This window comes from Panthera pardus, unplaced genomic scaffold (assembly GCF_024362965.1).
Source record: "Panthera pardus isolate Hobbes unplaced genomic scaffold, ASM2436296v1 HiC_scaffold_13, whole genome shotgun sequence".
NCBI classification, from domain to species: Eukaryota; Metazoa; Chordata; class Mammalia; order Carnivora; family Felidae; genus Panthera; species Panthera pardus.
Genome location: NW_026526688.1, coordinates 173,806,551 through 173,833,833, shown reverse-complemented (window position 1 = coordinate 173,833,833; position 27,283 = coordinate 173,806,551). Strand labels below are relative to the sequence as shown.

At 39.3% G+C, this 27,283-nt stretch overlaps 1 protein-coding gene across 2 annotated transcripts in view; it reads left to right on the top strand.

The window, feature by feature from the left end:
* Positions 1-27,283, top strand: part of NWD2 (NACHT and WD repeat domain containing 2) — a 185,077-nt gene that overhangs the window by 52,733 nt on the left and 105,061 nt on the right. Inside the window, exon 2 of one of the 2 annotated variants that reach the window (XM_019414471.2) lies at positions 23,710-23,798. The exons of the other annotated variant lie outside the window; for it this stretch is intronic. Within the exon in view, the coding sequence (XP_019270016.1) occupies positions 23,710-23,798 (89 nt within the window). The remainder of the gene's footprint in view (positions 1-23,709; positions 23,799-27,283) is intronic. 2 annotated transcript variants of the gene reach the window in all.

The window sequence follows — 27,283 nt, the reverse complement described above, 5'->3', positions numbered from 1 at the left end:
CTAAAGAGTTCTGGAACTAAGGAATGATAGGACAAGATTTTGGTTTAATCAGACTTCTTAAAATAAGCTGCTGTGTGTTGAGTCCGGAACCCTGAGAGCAAAGTAAGGGACAGCAGGAATCCTTCAACCAGAGCCCTTGAGTTTAGCCTTCTCCTTCCGAGGCCCAGAATCCGCCCAGGGCATAGGGCAGTGATCCCCACTTTGTTAGCAGGTCTTCCCTGGGGAGTTAGTTCAGCAGTTTGAAAATAACATGGCCAAGTTCTTACCTTCGGATCACTTTGATTTTCTTGCGTTACTTAATACCTTATAATAAAATTAAGTTCCCATAACAAAAATAATAGTCCAATATAAGGATTGTCGTGAGGCTTTTAAAAAATACCTTAAATGCGATGTTTTGTTCACATGGTGAGATTCTGTAGGAAAAACTCCACAGTCATTGAGCTGCTGCATTGAATTGTGTGCCATTCCTGATAAAATCTCCATTACCTTTTTGTGAATTTAATGTTAATTACATCAGCCTAGTGGGCTCCATGAAGATATTTACTTTTAGTATAATGGATTTTTAAGGGAAAATGCTCCATGAAAGCATTGAGTGTTGAATATTTTATTTGAAAGCAAATGGCAAAAATATTTTTGTAACATTCAATATTGATACTCTGGAGAAAAGTAAAGTGAAAACATCCTTTAATGGATTACGAGGAAACCTTTGCAACCTCTAGCTGTGAGGAGTAGTTTGAAGTTCACACTAATAATAATATATTATTTATAAATGCACTGGAGTGAGGGGGTAACTTTACAAAGACGTTGTTTTGCTGTTTCCTTCCACGTAAACGTTAATTAATGTGCTTCGTGTGGTGTGATAGGACCAAGAAAGCACACCCGTTTAGTGATGAGACCAGATAAACACATCCGTAAATAAGTAACGATCAAGGTAATTTAAACTTACCAAGGAGAACCTGGGTGGCTCAGTTGGCTGAGCATCTGACTCTTGATATCAGCTCAGGTTGTGATCTCAGGGTCATGGGATTGAGCTCTGCACTGAGCAGAACCTTCTTGGGATTCTCTCTCCCCGTCTCTGTTTGCTTCTCCCCCCACATCTGCACACACTCTTTCTCTCAAAATAAGTAAACTTAAGACAAAATAAACTTACAATCCTTTAACTGCTTTTGATAGTTTAGAATGGAGAAGAATGTTCACTAACAGGCTTCCTCCAGGTTTTCTGAAGTCCGAATCTTTTTTAATGACCTTGTAGGACTCATTTCATGGTTGGAAGGATGTGGCCCAGGCCCCAGATGTCCGCCTCGCCATTTGCCCATTCATAAGATAGCAAACTGAGGGACAAGGTGGACAGCTTGGTTAAGATGTGGCTGCTGCCTTTTTCTCTGTGTTCCAGATATTCCAGTGAGATGGATTATGGTTTTGTCTGTGATAAAAAATTGTTTTGCTTAACTTGATAGGCTTGGCTGTTTTTAAGGATGTCAGACCTGCTTCACGATTGATCAAGTATGGGAATCCTTTGTATAAAAACCAGAGGGTCAGCAAAAAAAAAATTAGTCATTGAAAGCTAGAATTACACAGGTCTTAATGATGATCCCAAGTACTACATAGATGCTTCGACTGCAGTCAGTGATCCTGAACCCTGTGAATACTGCCAGTAGGAACAAGTCCATCTTCTAAAGCAGCCTGGGTGGCTCATTCAGTTAAGCATCTGACTCCTGATTTCGGCTCAGGTCATGCTCTCACAGTTTGTGGGATTGAGCCCCATGTTGTGCTCTGTGCTGACAGGGAAGAGCCTGTTTGGGATTCTCTCTCTCTCTCTCTCTCTCTCTCTCTCCCTCCCTCCCTCCCTCCCTCCCTCCCTCCCTCCCTCTCCCTCTCCCTCCCTCCCTCCCCGCCCCCCCTCCCTCCTCCCCCCTACCCCTTCCCCTTCCTTGCTCGGGCACACACACTTTCTCTTTCTCTCAAGATAAACTTAAAATGAGTAAAGCAGCCCATTTGGCCTGGAAAGCTCTAACTAGACAAATTTTTCTCTCTCTTTGGATTGGAACACTCTCACTGAAACCTGCCTGCCATTCCTTATTCGGTGTGCGTATTTTAATAACTTACGTACAACAAAGCAGGCATCACTGTGTGCCCCATTCCTGATACATTAGCCTTGATTCTGCCTGCCTTATTATATAATCCTCATCTGTGTTACTGGTTAGGCACATAATCTGGCTTTTCCCTTGCTCATGGCATCAATTATCTCTACTCTGACCAATAATTCCCATAAACTTCATCTCCTACCCTTTCTCGGCCTTCCTCAATTGCTGGATTTCCAAATGTCCCTAAGGCATTGGGGGTCAACCTTCCAGACCTATCCTATCCTGAATTAAATAGTATCTTCCCTCCCAGAACAATTCCCCAGCCCAGTGGTCATAAATTCATTTTATTATACCACCATGTTTCTAGTTTTCCAGGTTGAAAGTATATATTCTGAATTTTTTATTTTGATATGTAGGTAGTCTCCATTATTGAAAGATTCCACATTTGCAAATTCATTCACTTACTAAAATTTATTTGTAACCCCAGAACCAATACTTGCAGGGCTTTGGTGACCATTGTAGACCCGTGTGGAGCAGTGAAGGATCTGCGTCCCCCAGTGTGCCCCATTCCCCGCTGACGTTGACCAAGGCGATGCCGTGCTTTCCTGTTTCAGCGCTCCTGTAAGCAAGGATTCCTTCCACAGTTCGTTTAGTGCCACAGTTCCACATTTTTGTGTTTTTTCTCACTGGCATCGCTATGTAAAAGGGCCCCAAATTACAGTGCTGATGGCTATATAGTGTTACTAAGCACAGGAGGGCTGTGAAGTGCCTTAGGGAGAACACTTATGAGCCAGATAAGCTTCTTTCAGACAAGAGTTCTAGTGCTGTTGGCCAGCATGAATGAATCAACAATAGATATTAAATAAGGTGTCTTTAAAGAGAACACCCATAAAACAAGGTTTTGTATTGATTGGTTGATGAAAATACTGTGACCAGCAGCTCCCAGGAACCTGACCCCGTGTTTCTCTTAGGGGCAGTGCTTTGGTATTCGCTAATTTTGGGTTCATAGCAACACCATAGAACATATAAAACTGCAAATAATGAGAATCAGCTAAAATTTCAGGCTTTAAGAAGAGTAAAAAGAATTTCTGTATACCCTTCACCTATGTGCCCCAGATACTAATATTTTACAACATTCACTTTACACATCTGTCTCTGTGTGTGTGTGTGTATATGTGTGTATATATACACATAAAATTACAACATAGATGTATATCCTCCACACCAAAATGCTTCAGTGTGTATTTTCTAAAAATAAGCACATTGTTTTCTATAGCCACTATATTTATCAAAATCAGAAAATGAACATGAATTCACTAGTATCTAATCTACAGATCTTAGTAGGATTTACCAGTTGTCCCAGTAATACCAGATCATGTGTTGCATTCAACCGTTATGTCTCTCCAGCCATCATTGATTTAGTCCAGTTCCTTAGCCCTTTATGTGAGTATATCATCAGTTGTTTTGTAGACTGTCTTCAGTGTGATTTGATGTTTCTTCGTGATTAAATTTATATTGTGCTTTTTTGGCAGAAATGTTACAAAAGTGAGTGTTCTCCTCAGCATGCCATATCGGGAGGAATATGACGTTGATTGGTTCCATGTCTGGTAATGCTAATTGATTGCTTGGTTAAGGTGGTGTCTTCTAGGTGTCTCTACTACAGAATTATTGCTGATGCCCTCCAGCCAAACACCCCCAGGAATACAGCTGTGTTTGAACACACCTGGGTCTGTTGGCTTCAAACCAACCTCCCAGTAAGAGGGAGAGCCCATACCATGAGGAACTTTGGGACATCTCAGTAAAAGGGTCTCAAGGAGTGCTTATTACCAGGTTTAGACTTACAATTGATTATTTGGGGGTGGTTTCAGGGAAGTGAGGTCTTACTCTAGAATGGATGCTTTCAGAAAAAGGTGGTTTGTAGCCAAAGTATGGAGAGAACCCAGATGTCCACGGACTGATGAATAGATAAATAAGATGTGGGGTGTGTGTGTGTGTGTGTGTATACACACATATAAATAGTGGAATATTACTAACCCATCAAAAAGAATGAAATCTTGCCATTTGCAACAATGTCAATGGAGCTAGAATGTATTGTGTTAAAGCAAACAACAAATACACATGATTTCACTCCTATGTGGAATTTAAGAAACAAAACCGATGAACATATGGGAAGGAAGAAGAGAAGAGAAGGAAACAAACCGCAAGTGACTCTTTCCTATAGAGAACAAACTGAAGGTTGATGGAGGGAAGTGAGTAGGAGGATGGGCTAGATGGATGCCGGGTATTAAGGAAGGCACTTGGGCACTTGTGATGAGCACTGGGTGTTGTATGTAAGTGATGAATCATGAATTCTACTCCTGAAACCAATATTGCACTGTATGTTAACTAAGTGAAATTTAAATAAAAATTTTTAAAAATTAAAAAAAACTAAGAAAAGAAACAGGTAGTTTCATTCTTGGTTAATAATCTGTATCTAGAAGGCAAGAGAAATAGAGCAAAGCTAAACCTGTATTTGATAAGCAACAGTCACTCATGTCAGTGGCAGAGGATGGATATTGGTCATTTTTTATAATTTGCACAGTATTGTTTTTCTTCTCCTGTGTCCATCTATGTTTATAGACTGGTTTTATTTCTCTTCTATTCCATCACAGTCACAGAGTAACCGTGTCTAATACTGGTGTTAGGTGAAATTATTTACATTCACCAATCGAACACCATCATTTAGCTGTGAGAACTAGGTCAGCTCCTATTTGATAACAGTTTCAGGGGTAGTTTTTTTTTTCTTATTACTATTTTTTTCTCTTTTTGATTAATGTAAGTATCCCTTCTGAAGTGGGTAGATAGATGGGTAGATGGAGTGGGTGTCACAGACTTTGAGTCTGGAGTTCTCTCTTGTCCAGCAAGAGAGCAAATGCAGAATTGAATACGAGAGAGGCTAATGTCCGGGAGGAGACAAGAGCCCCGAGTAAGGGTTCTTGCTCCATATTTATTAGGATCAGAGGATCAGAGGCTTACAAACGTGATGGACATGCAGAAAAAGACAATGAAACAGTGATCATTAACTCGTGTGTGAGAGAGAGGGAGTTTCTAGCATATGCAGGTCAATACAAAACAAAATCCCAGCCCCAAGCAGATGTCTCTTTATGGCAGGCACCAGGCACCTGTCTGTTTATCTTAACTTGCCTAGGGAATAAGAGCATGCTACCTCAGGGTCAACAAGGCACCTTTCTTTTGCTAATTAGCTCCACTCCAGACAATTTCCAGGCGGTGGTCTATCATCCTGTTTACCTGTTTACCTATTCTGGATGCTTCCATCTTGTGAAAGCAGCTTCCCACTCTTATGCTTTTGTTCTATGCTGGGGGCGCTTTTGCCCTGGTAACCTATTCTGGATGCTTTCGTCCTAAGCCTTGTTCACCCACTGATGCAAGCTCAGGGAATTCTTAAACTTATTCCTCACAGATGGGTGAATGAAAGGATGGATGGATGGGAAGGGGGAGAGTTCTTCCTTACAATATAAGGGTAAATGTGAAAGATGATGGAAATAGAAAATCATTATTTACCAACTATAACAATTTATTCAGGCAGGGATCTTCATTGGATGCTCTGGTGGGTGAAAGGTTGAGGAGCGAATAGGACAGTTATATAGTCTCAAAGTATTGCCCCCACAAGATACTTATCAATTACAAGAAAAATTTTTAATCACTCTAATATGATGAAGATGGTGGTGGTGGAGCCAACTTTTACTGAGAAGTTAAACACTGATTGAATCCTGATGCAGTAGACAGTATGGACATTCCCTTAGGTTTGTAAGGGCTTATGAACTAGCCCTTAGACATGCACCTTATGTTTAACCAAGCCAGTACTCAAACCCAGGATTTTTCTTAAAGAACAGCCATATTATGCCATCTCCTTTTTATTTATCTAATCTATCTTGCACTCCTTCTTTTCCTCCTGAAATCAAGGTATAAACTCTCTTCACCTCATGCATGGATTACTGTACCTGTTTCCAGTAGTCCCCCCAACTCTGATTTCTTCTTTGTCACATCTGCTACACGATTGTTTCCTTTTGTACCTTTCCATGAGATCACATTTACCGCATCCTCGCCCTGCCCCTTCATCGAATCCGGGCCCATCAGTAACTTGGTCCCAATGCCATAACTTCTTCTTCCTATTCCATTCAGAAGTTTTGTTCACTCACTCCCCTCTTCCTATAATAAGCTCTAAGTCTTTTTATCCATTAGTAAAGCTCTCTTTTCTACCCTACTTATTCTGAATTCTACTTATTTTCAAGTCATAGCTACCCTAAAGGCTTCACTAACTTGGGCTTCAGTGTCAGTCTTGGGTCTAGAATACATTCTATTTGGTTTAACGTGGAGTCATTTTTTGGTTTTCTACGGGTACCTTAGTTGTAACTCTGTCTAAAATACAAGTTCCTTTGCACTGGGGACTACATGGTGTTTCTGTTGATTCCTTGACACCCGGTAGAGTGCTGGGTACAGGATGGAGTCTGGGCAGATGGAGGACTGCTGATTGATAAATTACTCTCAGCAGACAGATCTGCCAGGTGTAGGTGGACCCCTTTCAGAAATGGAACAGCTGCGTTTTGGACGTGGTATGAAAGACATTTTTCTCATAGTTGACTGGAATATGTAATAAATTACTTTTTTTTCTTTATGTTCCTCTGCATGTATTACTTTCTTTCCCATTTGATTATGAGAAAGAATAGCTGTCACATTCCCAAATTTCCAGCACACAGAAGAACCTCAAAAGATTCGTAATAGACTAATGTAATGCCCGTACCTTGTACTACAGGAAACTGTGCTGCCTGATGTTCCTCAGACACACGTGCTTTTTAAGCCTTCCTCATTTGCTCCTGCTGTCGCCTCTTCTAGAAGATATTTCTCCTTTCTGCCTGGGAAAATCTTGTCCATATTTCAAGGCCTAATATAATGGTTGTCTGCTCTGTTAAACGGTCTCTGATAATCCGAAAAAAATTCTTCTGCCCTTCAACATTTTGCTTGTATGTCGAATCTAGAACTTCCTGTACATTATTAGGAATCCCATTCTAGTGGGCTGTCTGCATCCAATATGTGAGTGCTGAGAGCAAGGCTGTGCCTTCCCTCTTTTATTTTGAAAGAAACAACATAGCAGTAAATTTCAATGTGGCAAGCCCTTGTCGAGAACTACATTTGAGTGAAGTCTAGTGGAGTATGAAATTCAAATTATGTATTATTTGAGTAGATCTGAGATGCCACATATAGTTCTTACTGAATGTTCTTTAAATAGACTTTGGCATGAAAGGAAGAGAATAATTAGAGATGAATTATGCCAATTTGAGGAATTTTTTTTTAATTACAAAGAAACTGACAACTCCAAGCCACCAATTTTGCAGTAACTCTGTTTACTACGGAGTTACTAGGGAATCATTTTGTAATAAATATGAACTATTTTTGAAAAGAAAAAAAATCTTACTTTGTTATAATAAACCACAAAGAGGTATTTAAGCTTCTTCAACAACATGCATGGTTTTAACTTTAATATTCAGTTTAATGGCTCTCCTAGAAATTTTAACAAACAGACTAGACAAAGTATAGAGACACTCAGAAAACATGGGGAGGGAATGAAGGTTTTAATTTTCACCATCTCTGATTTACATGCTAGCTTAAGATCATAATTCTTTTTAACTCCGTAAATTAAACATTATTTTATGCAACGAATTTTTTAGGCTTAGTTATACATGTACCACTTTCTTTGCACACCAACATTTTTTGCATCTCAAACTGAACATTTGGGACAGTTTTGGTTTGTTTTTTTTTTTTTTCTACCTGAAATATATTCTTTTTAATTTCCTTCTAAAGGAAGATGGCAGAAACTCCCTTTCTGTTATTCTAAAAGCATTCCCCTTTTGCCCTTTTTCTTGAAAGATAGTATTGTTGGTTACTTCATTCCAGGCGGACAGTTGATTTTTCTCTCTGCAGAGTGAAGAAAATATTCCACAGTCTTTTGGCTTCAGTACTGTTGCTGGTGTTATGTCAGCTACAAATATAATTGTCATTATGTTGTACGTAACCTATCTGTCTTCCTCTGGCTGTTTTTCAGATCTTCTCTTGTTGTTGGTGTTCTGCATTTTCACTATGATATGGAATTCTTTATACTTATCATGCCTAGGATTTGTTCACCTTCCTGAGGACTGGTATCTTTTCAACAAATCTGGCAAATACCTAACCATGATCTCTGCAAGGACTGCTTGATCTCTCTTGTCTGTCCTTCTGGGACTTGAGAGATGCCTGTTAGATTTCAGTATTTCACCCTTATCTGCTAATCTCCCATATTTTTCTTTTCTTTATATCTCTGTACTGCATTCTGGATGATTTATTCATACTTTTTTGCCCACTTACCTTTCTTCAGTTGTTTAACTGTTCTATTAAATTTTAAATTTAAATATTTTTTAATTTTTTTTTTTATTTATTTTTAATTTTTTTTAGTTAATTTTTTGAAAGAAAGAGAGAGAAGCAGGGGAGGGGCAGAGAGAGGGAATTCCAAGCAGACCCTGCACTGTCAGCATAGAGCCCGATGCGAGGCTCAGACTCTCAAACTATGAGATCATGACCTGAGCCGAAATCAACAATAGGATGCTTAACCAACTGAGCCACCCAGGCACCCCAAATATTTTTCATTTTTAGAGATTCTTTCTTCAGTATTACTGTTTTTCTTGGTTTCATACTCTTATTTTATTCAACACCTACTTTTCTTTCTTTAAATACATTAAGTACTTATTTTGTGTTCCAGATACTTTTGTAGTGCTGTGTGGATCTGATTCACCTGGGTTGTTTGTTTCAATTCATGGTGCGTTATTTCTTCGTGTTTTTATTGATTTTTGTTTGCATATGTGTTGATAGGAAATGGGTAAGGCTTAATATTCCTTAGAACATTTAATTTTCTGGATTTCATTAAGACATTGTTAAAAAGTATGCTTCTCAGGCACCAGGGGTCAATATCAGAGTGGGACTATTTAAAAATAAATTATAGACTTAAGATTTATTAGACTGTAAATAAGATGAATTTGCACTACCTACCTGTAGGAAGCCCAGCTTGTGATTACATGCATCAGGGAGATTGCTTTTTCTTTCACCTTACGCAGATATGATGGTCACAGGTTTTCTTGCTGATTTATTTTTGAGTCATCCTCACATTGAAGATACAGGTCTGTGGGGTCATAGCCTTTTGCATAGTTATCCTGTTATACCCATCACTTTGGGGCTCTGTGCTTTGACCGAATACCCAACAGTAGAGATGACTGTGATTTAACAGCAAATAACTAAAAGCTGACCTCAGGGAGCTCCTAATTTCTGAGATTCACTATGTCTTGGACCTCTGTGCATTGCTTAGTTTTTTCCATCTGTGTGACACATATAAAAATATTTTTAAATATTTTATGCTGCATTTAGTTGTGTTTAGTGTGATATTTGTACAGGTTTCTTTTATTAAACATTATCAGAAACAAGTCCAGCATTATTACCTTTTATGATTTCTTTTTTCCTAAAATGTATTTAGGTATAGAAATAATACTGAATTCCTACTGGAAGTTTTTAAGAGTATTTTCATAAACTGATAATTAGAAGAATAAGTTTATATATTTTTAAAACTAAATTTGTATTTTAAAAAAATCTTAGATTTAAAAAATATATATTTTCTCCTTATCAGGGAAATACAAATCAAAACCACAGTCAGATATCACCTCACACCAGTCAGAATGGCCAAAACGAACAAATCAGGAGACTATAGATGCTGGAGAGGATGTGGAGAAATGGGAACCCTCTTGCACTGTTGGTGGGAATGCAAATTGGTGCAGCCACTCTGGAAAAGAGTGTGGAGGTTCCTCAGAAAATTAAAAATAGACCTACCCTATGACCCAGCAATAGCACTGCTAGGAATTTACCCAAGGGATACAGGAGTGCTGATGCATAGGGGCACTTGTACCCCAATGTTTATAGCAGCACTCTCAACAATAGCCAAATTATGGAAAGAGCCTAAATGTCCATCAACTGATGAATGGATAAAGAAATTGTGGTTTATATACACAATGGAGTACTACGTGGCAATGAGAAAGAATGAAATATGGCCCTTTGTAGCAACGTGGATGGAACTGGAGAGTGTGATGCTAAGTGAAATAAGCCATGCAGAGAAAGACAGATACCATATGTTTTCACTCTTATGTGGATCCTGAGAAACTTAACAGAAACCCATGGGGGAGGGGAAGAAGAAAAAAAAAAGAGGTTAGAGTGGGAGAGAGCCAAAGCATAAGAGACTCTTAAAAACTGAGAACAGATTGAGGGTTGATGGGGGGTGGGAGGGAGGGAAGGGTAGGTGATGGGCATTGAAGAGGGCATCTTTTGGGATGAGCACTGGGTGTTGTATGGAAACCAATTTGACAATAAATTTCATATATTGAAAAAATAAAATAAGAAAATATATATTTTAATGGTTTTCTCTAAGGCTTTAAAAAATAGATAATTTAATCTTTTTTTTTTTTTTTTGAAAGAGAGGGAGGGAGCACACATGAGCAAGGTGGAGGAAGGGGGAGAGAGAAAATCTCAAGCAGGCTCCATGCAGAGCCCAACAAAGGGCTGGATCTCGCGACTGCAAGATCATGACTTGAGCCAAAATCAAGAGACGGATGCTCAACCAAATGAGCCCCGCAGGAATCATGATCTGAGCCAAAATTAATAGATGCTTGGGCGACTGGGTGGCTCAGTAAGTTGGACAGCCGATTTCAGCTCAGGTCATGATCTCGCAGTCTGTGGGTTCGACTCCCGCATCCGGCCTGCTTCAGATTTTGTGTGTGTGTGTGTGTGTGTGTGTCTGTCTGCGCCTCCCCAGCTCATGCTCTGTCTCTCCCAAAAATAAATAAACATTAAAAAAATTAAAAAAAGGGGGCGCCTGGGTGGCGCAGTCGGTTAAGCGTCCAACTTCAGCCAGGTCACGATCTCGCGGTCCGTGAGTTCGAGCCCCGCGTCAGGCTCTGGGCTGATGGCTCGGAGCCTGGAGCCTGTTTCCGATTCTGTGTCTCCCTCTCTCTCTGCCCCTCCCCCGTTCATGCTCTGTCTCTCTCTGTCCCAGAAATAAATAAAAAACGTTGAAAAAAAAAAAAAATTAAAAAAAAAAAAATTAAAAAAAGAAAAGAGTTAGATACTTAACTGACTAAGCCACCCAGGCACCCTGAAAATTCAGTCATTTTGAGTAATATGATGTGGGACAAGATATCATGATTGTTGTGGCTACTTTACCGTTACTCTTTCAGTACTGAAAATTGTCATAAGTTTTAAAAAAAAAAAACGCTTTAATAAATATTTGACCCTCGAATTGTGTGATAAAGTAATTGCAAACATTTATTGAGCATTTATCATACAACAGGTGTGTTTAAGTACTCCCAACACCTCATAAGGCTGATATTAGTAATGTTGATTGCATGTGACAAGTGAACAATAAACGGAAACCCAGAAAGATTTAGTAATTTGGCAGAGATCATACAGCTGGTGCATGAAGGAGCTGGAATTCAGACCTAGGAAGTTTGGCTCCAGAACCACACTCAGTCTGTCCACTGTCCTCTCTGTTTGATACCGGTTGGTGTACCTTCCAGAGCAGGTAATGGGCAAGATCGACTAAGGTGTACCTTTTATTTCATGTTAATGATGGTACTCGAAAAATAGTTGCAAAATGTGCTGGAATTTTTATAGGGATTGTGTAGGATCTGTAGATGATTTTAGAGAATCTCAGGCCAGTATTTAGTAAGGATTGTCATTCTGACAATTTTGAGTCTTCCAACTCTTGAAGATGAAATGTCTATTTAGATCTTTCTCTCAGCAAGGTTTTATAGTTTATAAATGCAATATGTCTTGCATTTCTTTTGTTATATTTATTTTTCAGTGTTTTATTATTTTAATGCTACTGTAAGTGCAGTTTTTATATTTCATTTCTGGATTGGGGTGAGTATAAAAAAATATGATTGATTTCGTATGGAATATCCAGCAACTTTGCTGAACTCGTTTATCAGTTACTGAAATTTTTCCTCTGGATTCCTGACTTTCCATATAGAAGATCTTGTCGTTTGAGAATAAAAATGGTTATGTTTGTTTATTTCCAATGTTATTGCCTTTCTTTTTTATTATTTTTTATTTTTTATTGTTTTTCACTGCACTGACTGGAACCAGTAAAATGCTGAATAGATGTGACAAGGAAGTGTTCCTGATCACAGGTAGAAGCCATTCAGTTTTTACACCATGAAGCGTGGTGCTAGCTGTAGAGTTTTGTGCAGATGCCCTTTACCAGAATGAGGAAGATTCCTCTCTGTTCCTGTAGCCAAGTTTTTGTCCTGAATGGGTATTCGATTTTGTCAAATGATTTTTTTTTTTCTGCATCTGTGGAGTGATCATATGGTCATGTCCTCGTGTAATGTAATGGCATGTTCCATTAATGATTTTCAAATATTAAAACTAACCTCTCCTTCTTGTAACAAACCCCCGTTGGACATGATATATAGGTTGCTGAACTAAGGTTGCTAGTATTTTGAAAAGGATTTTTGCATTTATGTTCATGAGGGTTATATTAGTCTGTAATTTTTGTTTTGTGTTTTTTTCCTTTCGATATGTTTGGCTTTGGGTTTAGGATAATACAGCAGACTTAAAAAAGGAATTGAAAACTATTTTCCTTCCTCTGTTTTCTGAAAGTGTTTGTAAAGGATTATTTCTTCTTTATTGATATAATTTACCATTTAAACACTCCAGAATGGTGATTTTCTTCATGAGACGATTTTTAAAAGTTCCGTAGTGTCAGTATGCCATATGGTTTCTCCTTCATTCCTATTTTGATCATTTGTCTTTTTTTGTCTTAGTCAACCTAGCCAAAAGTTCATAAATATTACTGATCTTTTAAAGAACCAGCTTTTGACTTTACTGATTCTCTGGTGGGGAGGGGGGGGGTGTTTTGTTTTCCTGATTTCTATTTCATTGATTTTCATGCTTAATTTTTTCCCCTATTCTTTGATTTGGGTTGAGTTTGCTCTTCTTTTGCTGGGAAGGTGGACTCTTGAGTTATTGATTTGAGACCTTTCATTTTTGTTATAGGTATTTAAAGATAGAGATTTCTTTCTCACCACTACATTTCATGGCTTTTAACATGTGTTTTTATTCACTTCAAAACATTTGTTTCTCTTGTTGCATTGATCTTTGGTACATGAGTATTTTAGAAGTTAGAAGAAATTAGAAGTTCAATTTCCAAATATCTGGAGGTTTCCAGGGGTGCCTGTGTGGCTCACTCCATTAAGCATCTGACTCAGTTTTGGCTCAGGTCATGATCAAACCCCACATCAGGCTCAGTACTGACAGCACAGAGCCTGCTTGAGATTCTCTCTTTCCTCTCTCTCTACCCCTAAACCCCACCTCTCTCTCAGAATAAATAAATAAACTTAAAAAAAAAACCTGAGAGTTTCCCAAAAATCTTTGTTATTGATTTTTTATTCTATTATAGTAGATCATATTTGTTACAATTTTAGTACTGTTAAATTTACAAGACTTGTTTGTGGTTTAGCATATGACCTATCAGAGCACTAGAAAAAATGTGTTTTGCTGTCTTTTGCGGGGGATAGTTCTACAAATGTCAATTAGGTCAAGTTGTTTGATAGTGTTGTTGAAATCTTCTGTATCCTTGTTGATTTTCTGTTTTGTAGTTTTATCCGTTATTAAGAATGGACCATAGAAATCATTAGCTGTTGTTGAAATGTCTATTTCTCTTTTTACTTCTGTCAATTTTTGCTTTATATATTTTTCATCTCTGTTTATAATTGTTATATCATGGCTCTTTTTTTTCTCTAGTATTGTTTCTTAAAATCTGTCTTGTCTGATTTTATATATTCAGTCTGGTTTTGGTTACTGTTTTCATGTTATTTTTTTCTATCCTTCTACTTTCAACTTCTTGTGTTTTTTTTCTTTTAAAAAAATTCTTATTTATTTTGAAAGAGAGAGAGGAAGTGATCAGGGGAGAGGGGCAGAGGGAGAAAGAGAGAGAGAATCTTAAGCAGGCTCCAGGCTAAGCTGGAGCCTGACACAGGGCTTGATCCCATGAATTGTGAGGTCATGATCTGAGCTGAAATCAAGAGTTGGGCATTTAACCAACGGAGCCGCCCAGGTGTCCCTCAACCTATTGGTGTTTTTAAACCTAGTGTGTCACTTGTAGATAGCATATAATTGAATATGGTTTCATTATCCATAGATAATATCCATATCCAGGAGACTGACAGTCTTTTTCCATCTGAGCGTTTATTCTTACTTAAAGTAATCATTGATGCGTTTGGGTTTATTTCTCCTTTTGCTATTTGTTTTCTACATAACTCGTGTCATTCTTCTTCATCTGTTCCCACTCTACACTCTTCTTTGTAAAATATTTGAGTGTATCTTTTTATTTTTTTTAAATTTACTTATTTTGAGCGAGAGCACATAGGGGAGGGACAGAAAGAGAGGAAGAGAGAGAATCGCAAGCAGGCTCCATGCTGTCAGTGTAGAGCCCAACGCAGGGCTCGGTCTCACCAGCCAGGAGTCATATCCTGAGCCGAAATCAAGAGTTTGGTGCTTAACCAACTGAGCTACAGGCGCCCCTTTTAGTGTGTCATTTTAATTCCTTTGTTATATTGTTTTTATTTACTTTTTTAATGCTCTAGGGATTATAAAATCTATCTTAACTTATTACACTTTAGGTGAATACTAACTTAATTCTGGTAAAACATACTTTGTGCCACTATAGCTCCATTTTCTCCTCCCTGTTTTGTGTTACTATTGGCATGTGTTATATATATATGTATGTTTGTTAAAACTGAACAGTGCAGTGTTACAGTCTTTTTTTTCAAGAAGCATGTAAAAGAGGTAACCAACTAAATAGAAGATATTTGCAAATGACATATCAGATAAAGAGTTTGTTTCCAAAATATATAAAGAGCTGTTACAACTCAATACCCCAAAAAAAAAAATAATTCCATTTAAATGGTCATAAGACATGAACAGATATTTATCCAAAGAAGACATCCACATGGCCAACAGACACATGAAAAGATGTTCAACATCACTCATCATCAGGGAAATACAAATCAAAACCACAATAAGATACTACCTCACATCCTTCAGAATGGCTAAAATCAAAAACACAGGAAACAACAAGTGTTGGCAATGACGTGGAGAAAAAGGAATCCTCTTGCACCATTGGTGGGAATGCAAACTGATGCAGCCGTTCTGGAAAACGGTATGGAAGTTCCTTTAAAAATTAACAGAACTACTTTACAATCCGGTAATCACATCACCGAGTATTTACCCAAAATATACAAAAACACTAATTCAGAGGGATACATGCACTCCTGTTGGTATTGCTGCATTTTTTACAATGGCCGAACTATGGAAGCAGCCCAAATGTTCATTGATTGATGAATGGATAAAGGAACTGTGATATATATTCACAATGGAATATTGTTCATCCACAAAAAAGAATGAAATCTTGCCATTTGCAACAATATGGATGGAGCTAAAGAATATAATGCTAAGCAAAATAAGTCAGTCAGAGAAAGACATGTACCATATGATCTCACTCGTGTAGAATTTAAGAAACAAAACAAAGGAAAGAGAGACAAACCAAGAAACAGACTCTTAACTGTGAAGAACAAACCAATGTTTACCAGGGGGAGATGGATGGGAGGATGGGGGAAATGGGGGATAGGGATTAAAGAGTACACTTATCGTGATTAAAGAAGATAAAACGACGGGCGCCTGGGTGGCTCAGTCGGTTAAGCGTCCGACTTCGGCTCAGGTCATGATCTCGCGGTCCGTGAGTTCGAGCCCTGCGTCGGGCTCTGTGCTGATAGCTCAGAGCCTGGAGCTTGCTTCGGATTCTGTGTCTCCCTCTCTCTCTGACCCTCCCACATTCATGCTTTGTCTCTCCCTGCCTCAAAAATAAATAAACGTTAAAAAAAATTTTTGAAAAAGAAGATAAAATGATTAAAAATTTGTAAAAAGTATATAAAGGAATACAGAAAAAAATACATAATTATGTAATCTTTTTTTTACATGCTTATTTACCTTTTCACAGTGCTTTTCATTCTTTGTATGGATTTGTTAACGTCTGATGCCATTTCTTTTCAGTTTGGAGGACTTTCTTTATTTTTAATATTTTTAATATTAAATTAATATTTTTAAATTTTTAATGTTTACTTATTTGAGAGAGAGAGAAAGTGCAAGCAGGGGAGGGACAGAGAGAGAAACATAGAATCTGAAGCAGGCTCCAGGCTCTGAGCTGTCAGCACAGAGCCTGATACGGGGCTTGAGCTGACAAACTGCATGATCGTGACCTGAGCCGAAGTTGGACACTTAACCGACTGAGCCACTTGGCTGCCCCTCTTTTGTAAATTCTTAATGCAGATCTGCTAGCCGCAGCGTTTCTCAATCTGTTTAAATTTGTTAATGTTCTTATTTCACTTTCTTTTCTCAAGTTTATGGAGGTACAATTGACAAAAATAAGTTGTAAATATTTAAGATGTACAACTTGATGTTTTGACACACACTGTGAATTAATCACAATCAAGCCAATTAATATATTCATCACTTCACATAGCCTTTTTTTCCTTTTTTTTTTTTTTTTTTTTTTTTTTTTTTTTTTTGGTGATCATGCTTAGGATCTTGGCAAATTTAAAGCCTAAAATACAGTATTGTTAACTATATTCACGTTTCTCTCTATATATTAGATCCACTTTTTCATCTTGCCTAAATGCAACTTTACACCCTTTGACCAACCCCTTCCCATGTCTCCCTTCAGCCCCTGGCACCGATCATTCTATTCTCTGCTGCTGTGAGTTTGACTATTTTAGATTCTACCTGTAAGTGGAATCATTTTCTGTGTCTTATTTCATTAACATCATGTCCTCCGGGTCTTTTTTTCTTTATACATAGTTTTATTAGATATGGAACTCTTGGTTGACCTTTTTCCCCCATTATTTGAGTATGTCATTCCATTGCCTTCTGGTTTCCATGCCTTCTCATGAGAAGTCAGCCCTTATTGTATTGTTTCCCTTAGTGTGATGAGTCATTTTTTGCTTGCTGTTTTCAAGATTTGCTCTTTATCTTTGGTTTCAACTGTTTGACTAGGTGTCTAACTGTGGATCTCTTAGTCATTACATATTTGGGTTCTTTGAACTTCACGGATGTGTAGATTACTGTTTTCTGTTTTCCATTAAATTTGGGACATTTGCACAATTATTTCTTCAAAATTATCTTCCTCCTTTCTCTTACTCCTGTCCTTCTGGGACTCCCTTTACAACTATGTACCACTCCAGCAGATGCTGCCCACAGGTTTCTGGGAACTTGTTTATTTTTCTTTCTTCCTTAAACATGGTGACCTGAAGTTCTCCGAATACATCTTTAATAGCTGTTTTGCAGTCTTTGTTCTCTAAATCTCACATAGGAACCACCCACAGCTCATTTCTGTTGACTACTTTTTTATCCTGAATAGGTGTCACATTTTTCTGTTTCTTTATATATCTCAAGATTTTTTGTTAAAAAGTAGACGTTTTAGGTAATACACTGTAACAAATCTGGATTCTGATTTTTACTTCTGAGTGGTGTTTTTTAATTTGTTGGCATTTTTTGTTTGTCTGTTTAGTTACTTGCCTGGACTAAATCCGTGGCATCGGTTCCCCACAGTGCAGGCTGCTGCTGTCTCTGCCCAGTTATTTGATGGTGATGGTGGTGATGATGAAGATATGCCTGACTTCCCAGGGATCACCCACTTTTCCCTGTAGCTTAATGTCTGTCAATGACTTCAAGAGTTTCTTCTCAAATGCCTCAAGCCAGTAGGGCTTCTGTTCTCTGCCAGTTTGTGTGGGCTGGGGAACACATGCAAAGCTTAGCCAGTGTTTAAGTCTATCCCAACTTTTACTTTCCACCCAGGCTTATGTTTACACTGCCTATGTACAGAGGCTCAAAGTCAGCCACAAACACGGGGGTAGCTTTCAGTCTCTCTTGTGTTTGTGGGTAGCCTTCCCATCAGCTAGGAATTTGCAGAGAACTTAACAAGGCCTTCCATGACTGTTTATTTCCTTGGTCTCCTTTTTACATTTGGGTGAAACTATAGGTTGGCTGAGCCACAGAGGTCTCTCTACCTCTGAGACCACGGCTGCTGCCAACAACACGGATGGCCATGGAGCGTTCCCATGCTCCGCTCCAGATCAAGCAAGCGCTCTCTGGCAATGAAGTTGTTGATACTCACAGCTTGACCTTCTCTGACATGGGAAGGGGTGTGGCAGTTAAAGAGGAATGGGACAGTCCCATAGATTCTCACTGTTCTCACCCAGAGTTGAGTGGTTTTTCATGAAAGTCATTTCCCAGTTTGCTTTATGCCTTTGGTCTTTGGTGAATTACTTGAAAACGATATTGCATTTTGATTTGTGTTAGCTTTGTGGAGACACATTCTTTAGTTGGGATTAATCAATGTTTTCATTGTAGATAGCATCTATTTGCCCATTCACTTATTGACTGTGTACTGGGGTCTGCTTTAATTTCCACATTGCAGAGGTGAATGAGAAAGTCCCAGCATGTCATGAACTCACAAGTCTATTAGGGGAGACAAATTAAAAATTAAAACATAGTATACGATGATACATAGGAGTGAGCACAGTGCTGTGGGATGAGCTAGACAGAGCATGCCGGCCTCTGAGTAGTAAGAAATCACTAAGTATACTACCTTTGATTGGGCCTAAGAAAGGTCAAAGTCTGCCAGGCAAAGGGGATGCAAGGATAAAGAATTCTGAGCATGGAAAGCAGTATGTATTAAGGACAAGGGTTGGGTTCAAGTAATAGCTGAAAATGGACCCAGGAGGGTCCATGGTAGAGAGCAGTAGAACATGGAACTTAGCTAGAAAACACATTTATGTCTACTGAACTTTACAGCCTTTATCTTCTGGGCCACCAGATTCCAGCCAAGACCTGCATTGATCAAACTAGTTATTGCTTTTCTTTTGTCTTGGATTTCTCTCCGTCTGTTCTCTGGAGTATAAGACTGCAATGAGGAGGGACAGATAACAGGTCAGTCAAATAGGAGACTTGGGGACCCTTCGGGTTGAGAGATGGTGAGTACAAAACTAGAGAGTGGCCAGATTCAAAAGATGTTTGTGATCAAATTGACAGGATTTGGTGATACATATAAGGGTAAGCGTGGCTGGTTGGGCACAGAGGGCTTAGAGGGTATAGAGAGGAGCCAACCTCTGGAAGCCATCAGACAAGAAATCAACCCAAACAAAAACACAGAAGCCAGGTAGGGTGTCCAGAGGAATCACTGGCTGACAGGCCAGGGGAAGAAAGAGAACCCAGGCAAGAGCAGATGTACAGAAATCTGGGAGGCCGGGCTGGAACAACAGTTGTAGCAGAGGGTGTGGGCTGGATCCTAAATGAATTTTCTGAGCTGCCTGGATGGAAGCGACTTAATCAAATGCCCCTGGCCTTAAGTTTGGGTGAGGCAGGGACAGTAAGAAGTCCCAGTGCAACATGGTCATGTTGGCATTTTTATTTCTTTCTTTTTAATGTTTATTTTTGAGAGACAGAGAACGAGTTGGGGAGGGGCAGAGAGACAGGGAGACAGAGAATCCGAGGCAGGCTCCTTGCTGTCACTGCAAAGCCCGGTGCAGGGTCGAACTCACGAGCTGTGAGATCATGACCTGAGCTGAAGTCGGACGCTCGACCGACTGAGCCACCCAGGGCGCGGCCCTTGGCACTTTTATTTTTGATAGAAATTTGGCATTAATCTAAATCCCTCATGAAGTGGGATACATGGTATTGATTAATAATACTCCCTCGACTAAGGCTTTTCCTGTGGGTAACTCAGACACGGCATTAGAAACGATCATTAACTCTGAGATCATTGAAGAATTGTAGAAAACAACTTCTTAAAAACCTAGTAGTGCTGCCCAAGTGTTAATGTATCTTTTCAAAGAGCTAAGGAGCTGGGCAGATACAAATGGATGCAATGACTATGTAGAAAGAGTAAATGATGACATACCTTGTGTTTGACCTACACTTTTTAAAGAGGTCTCTTTTTATGTGTGACATTTTGTAACTTAATTTTTCCTGTTTATGACATTCTAATGTTTTTTTAATTGCCAACCATCCGGATTTGCTGTTAGTATGAATTAGGTTTTTTAATATAATTAAGCCAGCTTATCTGCCACCCATTATAACTAATCCATTCTGTCTTAATTACTTTTCCATTTCCAGAGCCATTCATCACCTATTAATACAAATATAGGAAAATCTGAGACTTTTTTGTAACATAAGTAACACAAAATGTCTGTGAGATATGTGCATATGTTTTCTTCCTATTTTTAGGAAAGGTCAACATGACTTGGTAAAATGTATTAGCATTCTGCCAGAAACACAAAAACCAAAAAAGAAACCAGTATTTCAGCCCATTCACTTACCTCATGAAACCAACTTTATAAGCCACATCGTTTATTTCCCAGAATTTCCCCTAGTCTTGATTCTGGGTCCATCCAGTGACAAATTGTGATGTAGGAAGCCCTTCTGTTTCCGGAGGTAATTACAAGGAAGCATTGCCTGTCAGCTCATTTTGGTCACTGGTGCATGTGTGGGTTTTTTTTTTTTCATTCACTCATTTTTTAATCGAGCACAACTGTGATCACTGGCGATGTCGCAGTAAACGAGACAGCAGAAGGGTTCTGACTCTTTGAGCTCACATTGCAGTAGGAGAGACAAACAGTAACTGAATAGCAACAGTAAAGTGATGAGTAATGTGCAAAAGACTTGAGAGGTGATGTGACAGAGAGTGGTTCGTAGATGGAGGGCTCAAAGAGGCCTCTCTGAGGAGGTGGCTGTAAAACTGACACTTGAATGACAGGAGATGCCTTGAGATGATCACAGGACTAACCGTTACAGGAGGAAGTCACAGCTAGCGTGAAGGCCGTGAGTAGGCGTGTAATCCAATAGTGGTAAGAGATCCCTTTGGGGGAGGGAGAACATTCAAGGTAAGAGGCATGGATGTCATTCCCAGTGCCTTGCAGAGCCCCTGGAGGGCTTTCTGTGATCTGATTGGCATTTGTAAAAGAGGAGTCTGGCTTCTCTGTGGAGAATGGTTTGAAGGGGGCAAGAATGAGAACAGAGAGGCAGAGTCCAGATGAGAGGTGAGTTCAGCATTCCTTAACCATTCTATGAAGTTAGTCTATGTGTCATTTTCAAAGATTGTTTCTTTGCACCGTTGCATATTTCCTCTGGTTAGAGTGAACTATATAGCATACGGCTCTCTAGATTCAAATCCAGCTTCTCTAACTTAGTGGTCATATGACTCAGGCAAGTCTCTTAACTTCTCTGTATTTCAGTTTTCTCTTGTAAAAAAAATGGAATAATAATTTTACCCATTTCAGAGAGTTGTTGTCAGAGGGACTAAGAAAATACACATAGAAATACTTAATACACGACTACAGTAAGCATTTGGTAAATATTAGAGATTAGAGACTATATTTCTGTCTTATCCTCATAATATGGCACGTTCAGCTGGCTGTACCTAGTAATGAGTTACAATAACATATTAAAGAAATAATTTCTGCTCCTTCCATCATTTCATAGTTTCTCATGTTATTTTGATACTACGTTAGTATGCCTTAATAGCCCTTGTTTACTTAATTATGTAATAATATAATCATATTATGCATGTTATTTCCAGCTTCCACATCTGGTAGTAGTTAATTTTAATGTTAATTTTTAAATGTTTGTTTATTTTGAGAGAGACCACGTGCACATGTGCGCACTAGTAGGGGAAGGGCAGAAAGAGAGGAGGAGAGAATCCCAAGCAGGCTCCACACTGTCAGTGCAGAGCACAGGACTTGATCCCATAAACCATGAGATCATAATCTGAGCTGAAACCAAGAGTTGGACACTCAACTGACTGAGCCACCCAGGCACCCCAATATTTGTTTATTTTTAAAGTGACTTTTGTTACTTGTGTTTTAAACATGTACAGCCTTTTAGAGAGATTGGTTGAATATTAATCAGCTTTACTGCAAAGTTAGTGTTTTCAGCCCTTAAAATGGGGTGAAGGGGATGGGGCTCTGATCCTGAGATGATATAAACCCTGTAAAAGCTTAGCATACTGCCTCCACTAGTGCCTTAACAGCCCGAGGGCACTGCTCAAATGTACCACTCGGTCCTCCAGCTTTCCCTTTAAACTGAGGGTCCATGCTGGATCTACGGTTAGAAAAGACTCTGACCATTTGGACCATATGGTGATTTAGAAGGCTTGTATTGAGTTTCTGGTTTCCCTGTAAATACGGGTTTCTGTCACTTTGTCAGCCTCCAGCTGCATTTCAGACTCTTGAGATTGGTTATTTACATCTCAAAATAGTCTTGAGAATAGTAGGAAAGTAGAGTAGGTCAGCACATCATATGGTTGAATTTGCATGGACAGACGAACTTGAGAATAATAAGGCAAGTCTTTTAAACTGGCTCTTAGTTATAAATGCAGTATGCAAATGTTTTGTAGTTATGGCTGGGATTGAGGTACATTTGGCAAATGGTAATTTTTATGAGATAAGACATTAACCTAATTTTTAAAATCTCTGTTCTCCTCTTTCACTGAAGTTAGTTGGGCAGGGAACAGCCTGTCTTTGCTGTAAGCATTTTACAGCGTCATCATCGATGCAGATAATCACCCAGCACAGGTGGCTTTGGAAAGCCCTTTCTGTGCAAAACACTTGACATTAAATACATACATATTCTGTGGTTCTTCCGGTTTCAAGTTCTCTGTTTCTTCTTGTATGTTTTTTTTTTTTTAATGACGTAAATTGTAACATGATTTTGAAGTTTTTACGTGGTGTGGAACATGTGACACAATTCCCCTCTCTGATAAACAGGCAGTCCCTGTGCCCAGGGTGGCAGGCGTTACTCTGCTAAACCATTGGCCAGTGGAATCTACCAAATTTGGATGTTGGCTCCCACAATTTGTCCCTCCTCACTGTTGCGTTGATTGCATGGATGCCGTACTGAATTTTGTAAAAGTCTAATTAGTTCTAAGTACTATAGGCATGATGATAGAGATTGAATGTTTTTGGAAATTGGTAACTAAATTAATGTGTGTGTGTGTGTGTGTGTGTGTGTGTGTGTGTGTGTGTGTGTGATTTTGTAACTTTTACACTTAATGGGGCTAAAACACGTCATAGCCAATAGCCCTATGATTTTTTCTTCTGTCTCTTCCAAAGACAGCACATCTGGCTATTTAAGAGATTCATGTGAGGGTCCGCGTGGGCATAAAGGCTCAAATATGAATTCCCAGCCCTGTCACATACACGGAACTGACCAGTGAGACTCCCATCCATTCCTCAGGCTTCCTGTGCGTGTCTGGAAGAGGGGCCACTACTCCCCGTCCCCTATTAGGAACAGGGCTCCCCAGCTTGTCAGATATCCCATCATTTCACAGTTGGCACCCAATCTGGTTATATTAATGTTAATATTAATTGTAAGTTTACCTTGTTTTTCCAGAAATACATATGTGTGGACATAACTCCCTCTCTATGTGTTTGTTTTTCTACCACAGACACAGGAGCAGAAAGACAGGCACTAAGAGAAAATGTGTATCCTAAATTGAGAGAATTCTGCAGAGAAAACTATGGATTAGAATTTCAGGTAACTCTGACATTAATTTCATTTTTAATAATGTTAGCTAAATAATGTTTGTGTTTATTTATTGTCACAGCTTCGGTGTTACAAACCAAGTTTTAAGCGCCCCCCCCCCCCCAAAATTTTACTTCTTTAAGCATGGGTAAAAAGAACAGTGGAAAATGGAAATAAAATATTTAGTTATTTTTGATGCTTTGCACTTTTATGCTGTTTGTTGGACCCTGCCTGGTATTGGCTCACCTTTTCCCTGTAACCATGTTTATTTGCCTCTTGGCAATCTCCTCTATTTTCAAAAAGGTGAAGGTTGCTGAGCACCTGTCTTAGGCTGTGGTCTCTGGAAAGGTTTTACATCTAAAAATTGGGACCAGCTTTCTCACAGGTGGTTGTTTTCTTTGTTCGGTTTTGTTTTGTTTTGAGCAACTGGCCAGTCCTTGCCTTCTATCTTGCCTTTTAGTTGTTGTTCACATTGTAGAATGTCCTTTTTCCTATTTCAGGGATTTGCCATTTAAAAAAAAAAAATTACATCAACCTTTCAAGAGACAGTAACTCTTCATGTCATTGCTAAAGTTCATGAACACCCTGGCATTTATAGATACCACGGATTTTGCCACCTAATAAAAAGTATTAGAAAACATTGGGCGTATCTTGAATATCCAGAAATTTAAAAAGTAAATGCCTCCTGCAACAGATAATTTTTCAACCTCATTTACAATGGACATCTTATTTCTCCAGTGCTATCTTAACTACATGTTTCCACTGTTAAGTGAGGAATAAAATGTACCAGAGGTTTGTGGTATAAGAGTGCAAAATGCATCTTTGTTAGTGGAAGAAAACTTCACCCTTCATTTATTTCCTCCTGAATATTTTATCTTGGTACACTTAATGATGCTTTCTCATCTGATGGATAAATTAGTTGGTCTCAAAATGACTCCATTCTCTGTGCATACTGTAAGTCAGCAACAGGCCATTATGACACACATATTGAACAGTTACTCACAAGTCACGAATTGCTAGATAAATTGTGAGCCTAAATTAAATCCCTTGTTGTGAATTCAGCACTGCCTTCCCTGGGGAATCTGGTTCTACTGATAACAGGATCTCAACTGTTACAAAAAGTCTGATCTGTCAAGATTCCCAAAGACTTAGACACTCCTTGGGGACTCAGTTACTATAGAGAAAAAGATGTGGCCAAGCACGTTAATCCCATATTTGAGTTTGTTTGGATTTGCATTATTTTTTTTTTTTTTTTAGTAGAGGGAGGGAGTTGTTGAGCTACAGACCAGCCTGCATACAACATGGTATTAAGATTAGCTGAGAGGAAAACGAAGAAAAATATATTTTTCTAAATTATAAGTAGTCCCAGGAAAAGAGAAATAAAGCCAAAGGAAAACTGTAGAAGGCAGGGTCCATAGAATAAATTGACAGCAAGGATCATTGAACGAGTCAGGTGCATTGAACGAGTCTTTGAGATGCCAGGAAGCAGTGGAAACCACACTGGGCAGAAAAGAGCTGGAACTGAAGCCCGGCTTTCCACTGTGACTCCTTTAGTCCGGTGTCTGAAACACGGGGGTGGTGACCACTTCTGTGTCTGAGGCTGTGTTTGGAACGAAAGTTTGCTAGTTCGCATTTGCTTCCCACCTTCTGAGCTTAGCAGGAATTCAAATATATAATACCTGAATCTTCTAAAAATATACTTCTTAGTATAGTCTCTTCTAGTAAGTTGTTTATAGATCTCCCTAAGGATATGTTTTCTAGTGAGATGGTTTTCTTCCCTCAAGTGCAACAAAATATGATGCTGGAAGATTCGTGAAGAAAACAAACAAACAAAAACAACTTCTCTATATATTACTCTGGATTTCATCATTGGCTGTGCATTGAACCCAGAAGAAGTGAATTTCCTAGGTTTACTTAAATATGCACCGATCTGTTTTATGCTTCCTTGCCTTTGTTTATGCTGTCCTTTCCACCTGCAGTGCTCTGCAGCCTGCTTCCCTCCCTGAATAAGTCCTACTTATTCAGTTACATACATTAAAAAATGTTTAATGTATATTTATTTTTGAGAGAGGGAGACACAGAGTGCGAGTGGGGGAGGGGCAGAGAGAGAGAGAGAGAGAGGGAGACACAAAATCTGAAGTGAGCGCCAAGCTCTGAGCGGTCAGCACAGAGCCCGATGCGGGTCTCAAACGGTGAGATCAGACCGGAGACAGAGTCGGACACTTAACCGACGGAGCCCCCAGGTGCCCCTAAGTCCTACTCATTCTAAAGACTATGCCTATAGATCTTAAGTCATGCCCCTCTCCTCACCACCGCTCAGTAGCTATGTGTCCTCCGTGTGGTTCCTTGAATACTTCAGGCCTGTTCCCGTTTCAGGGTTTTGCCCTGGCTGCGCTTTCTCTGTAAGCATGTTCACCCCCCTCATCTTCACGTGGGAGTTTCCTTATTATTCTCCAGGTCTCCACAAAAATGCCACTTCCTAGAGATACTTCCCTAGCGACCCAGTCTAAAGTGAGCACCTAGGAGACTTCTTTTATGTCACCCTATTTTAGTTATTTGCATAGCATGTCTCAACACTGGATATTTGCCTTTTTTCACATATTGGCTTGCTTATTATCTCTCTCCCACTAGATTGTAAGTTTCACAAGAATAAGGACTTCTCTGCCTTCTTGACAGCTCCCCTCCGAGTTCTAGAATAGTGCCTGACACATAGTAAAACTCTGTAGGAATGTGTTGAACAAGTGAATGCCTTTCTGAGCATATGAATGAATGAAGTCTAAGTCCAGCATTACTTGCTTAAGGAAGTTTTCTCTGATCCTCTGGCCCCTCCTGGGATATGCCATGTACCCTCCTCTTGGCTCCCCTATAATCCTAGGCATAACTCAACAGTGCATCCGGTTTGTTCAAGAAGTGTTTGTTAACCAATGAACACATGCCAGCCAAGTGCTGGGAACACAAAAACAAACCAATCAGACCCTCTTCTTGTGGAGCTTCCAGTATTGTTGGGGGTGGCAGACAATAAACAATATATCCCAGTGGTTATGGATGCATTTTCTTGAGTAAATGCTTTTAAGAAAAGTAAGACAGGATAAGGGGGTTAGGGAATGCCAGGTAGTCAGAGAAGGACTCCTTAATAAGACCTTTGGACAGAGGTCTGTAGAAAATGAAGGAGCAAGTCTTACAGATGCCTTGGTAGGAGAATTCCAGGCATAGGCAACAAGGAAAAGGGTCTGAGGACCCTTGTGGGAGAGGACATCAGGTTCAGATCATATGGGACCTTGTGGGCCAAGATTAAGGACTTTGTACGGTTAAGAAGGGAAAGGAGGACGTTACAGGATTTACATTTAAGAGAGTCATTCAAGGGGCGCCTGGGTGGCTCAGGTGGTTAAGCGTCCGACTTCGCCTCAGTTCATGATCTCACAGTTCATGCGTTCGAGACCCACGTTTGGCTCTGTGCTGACAGCTCAGAGCCTGGAGCCTGCTTCAAATTCTGTCCC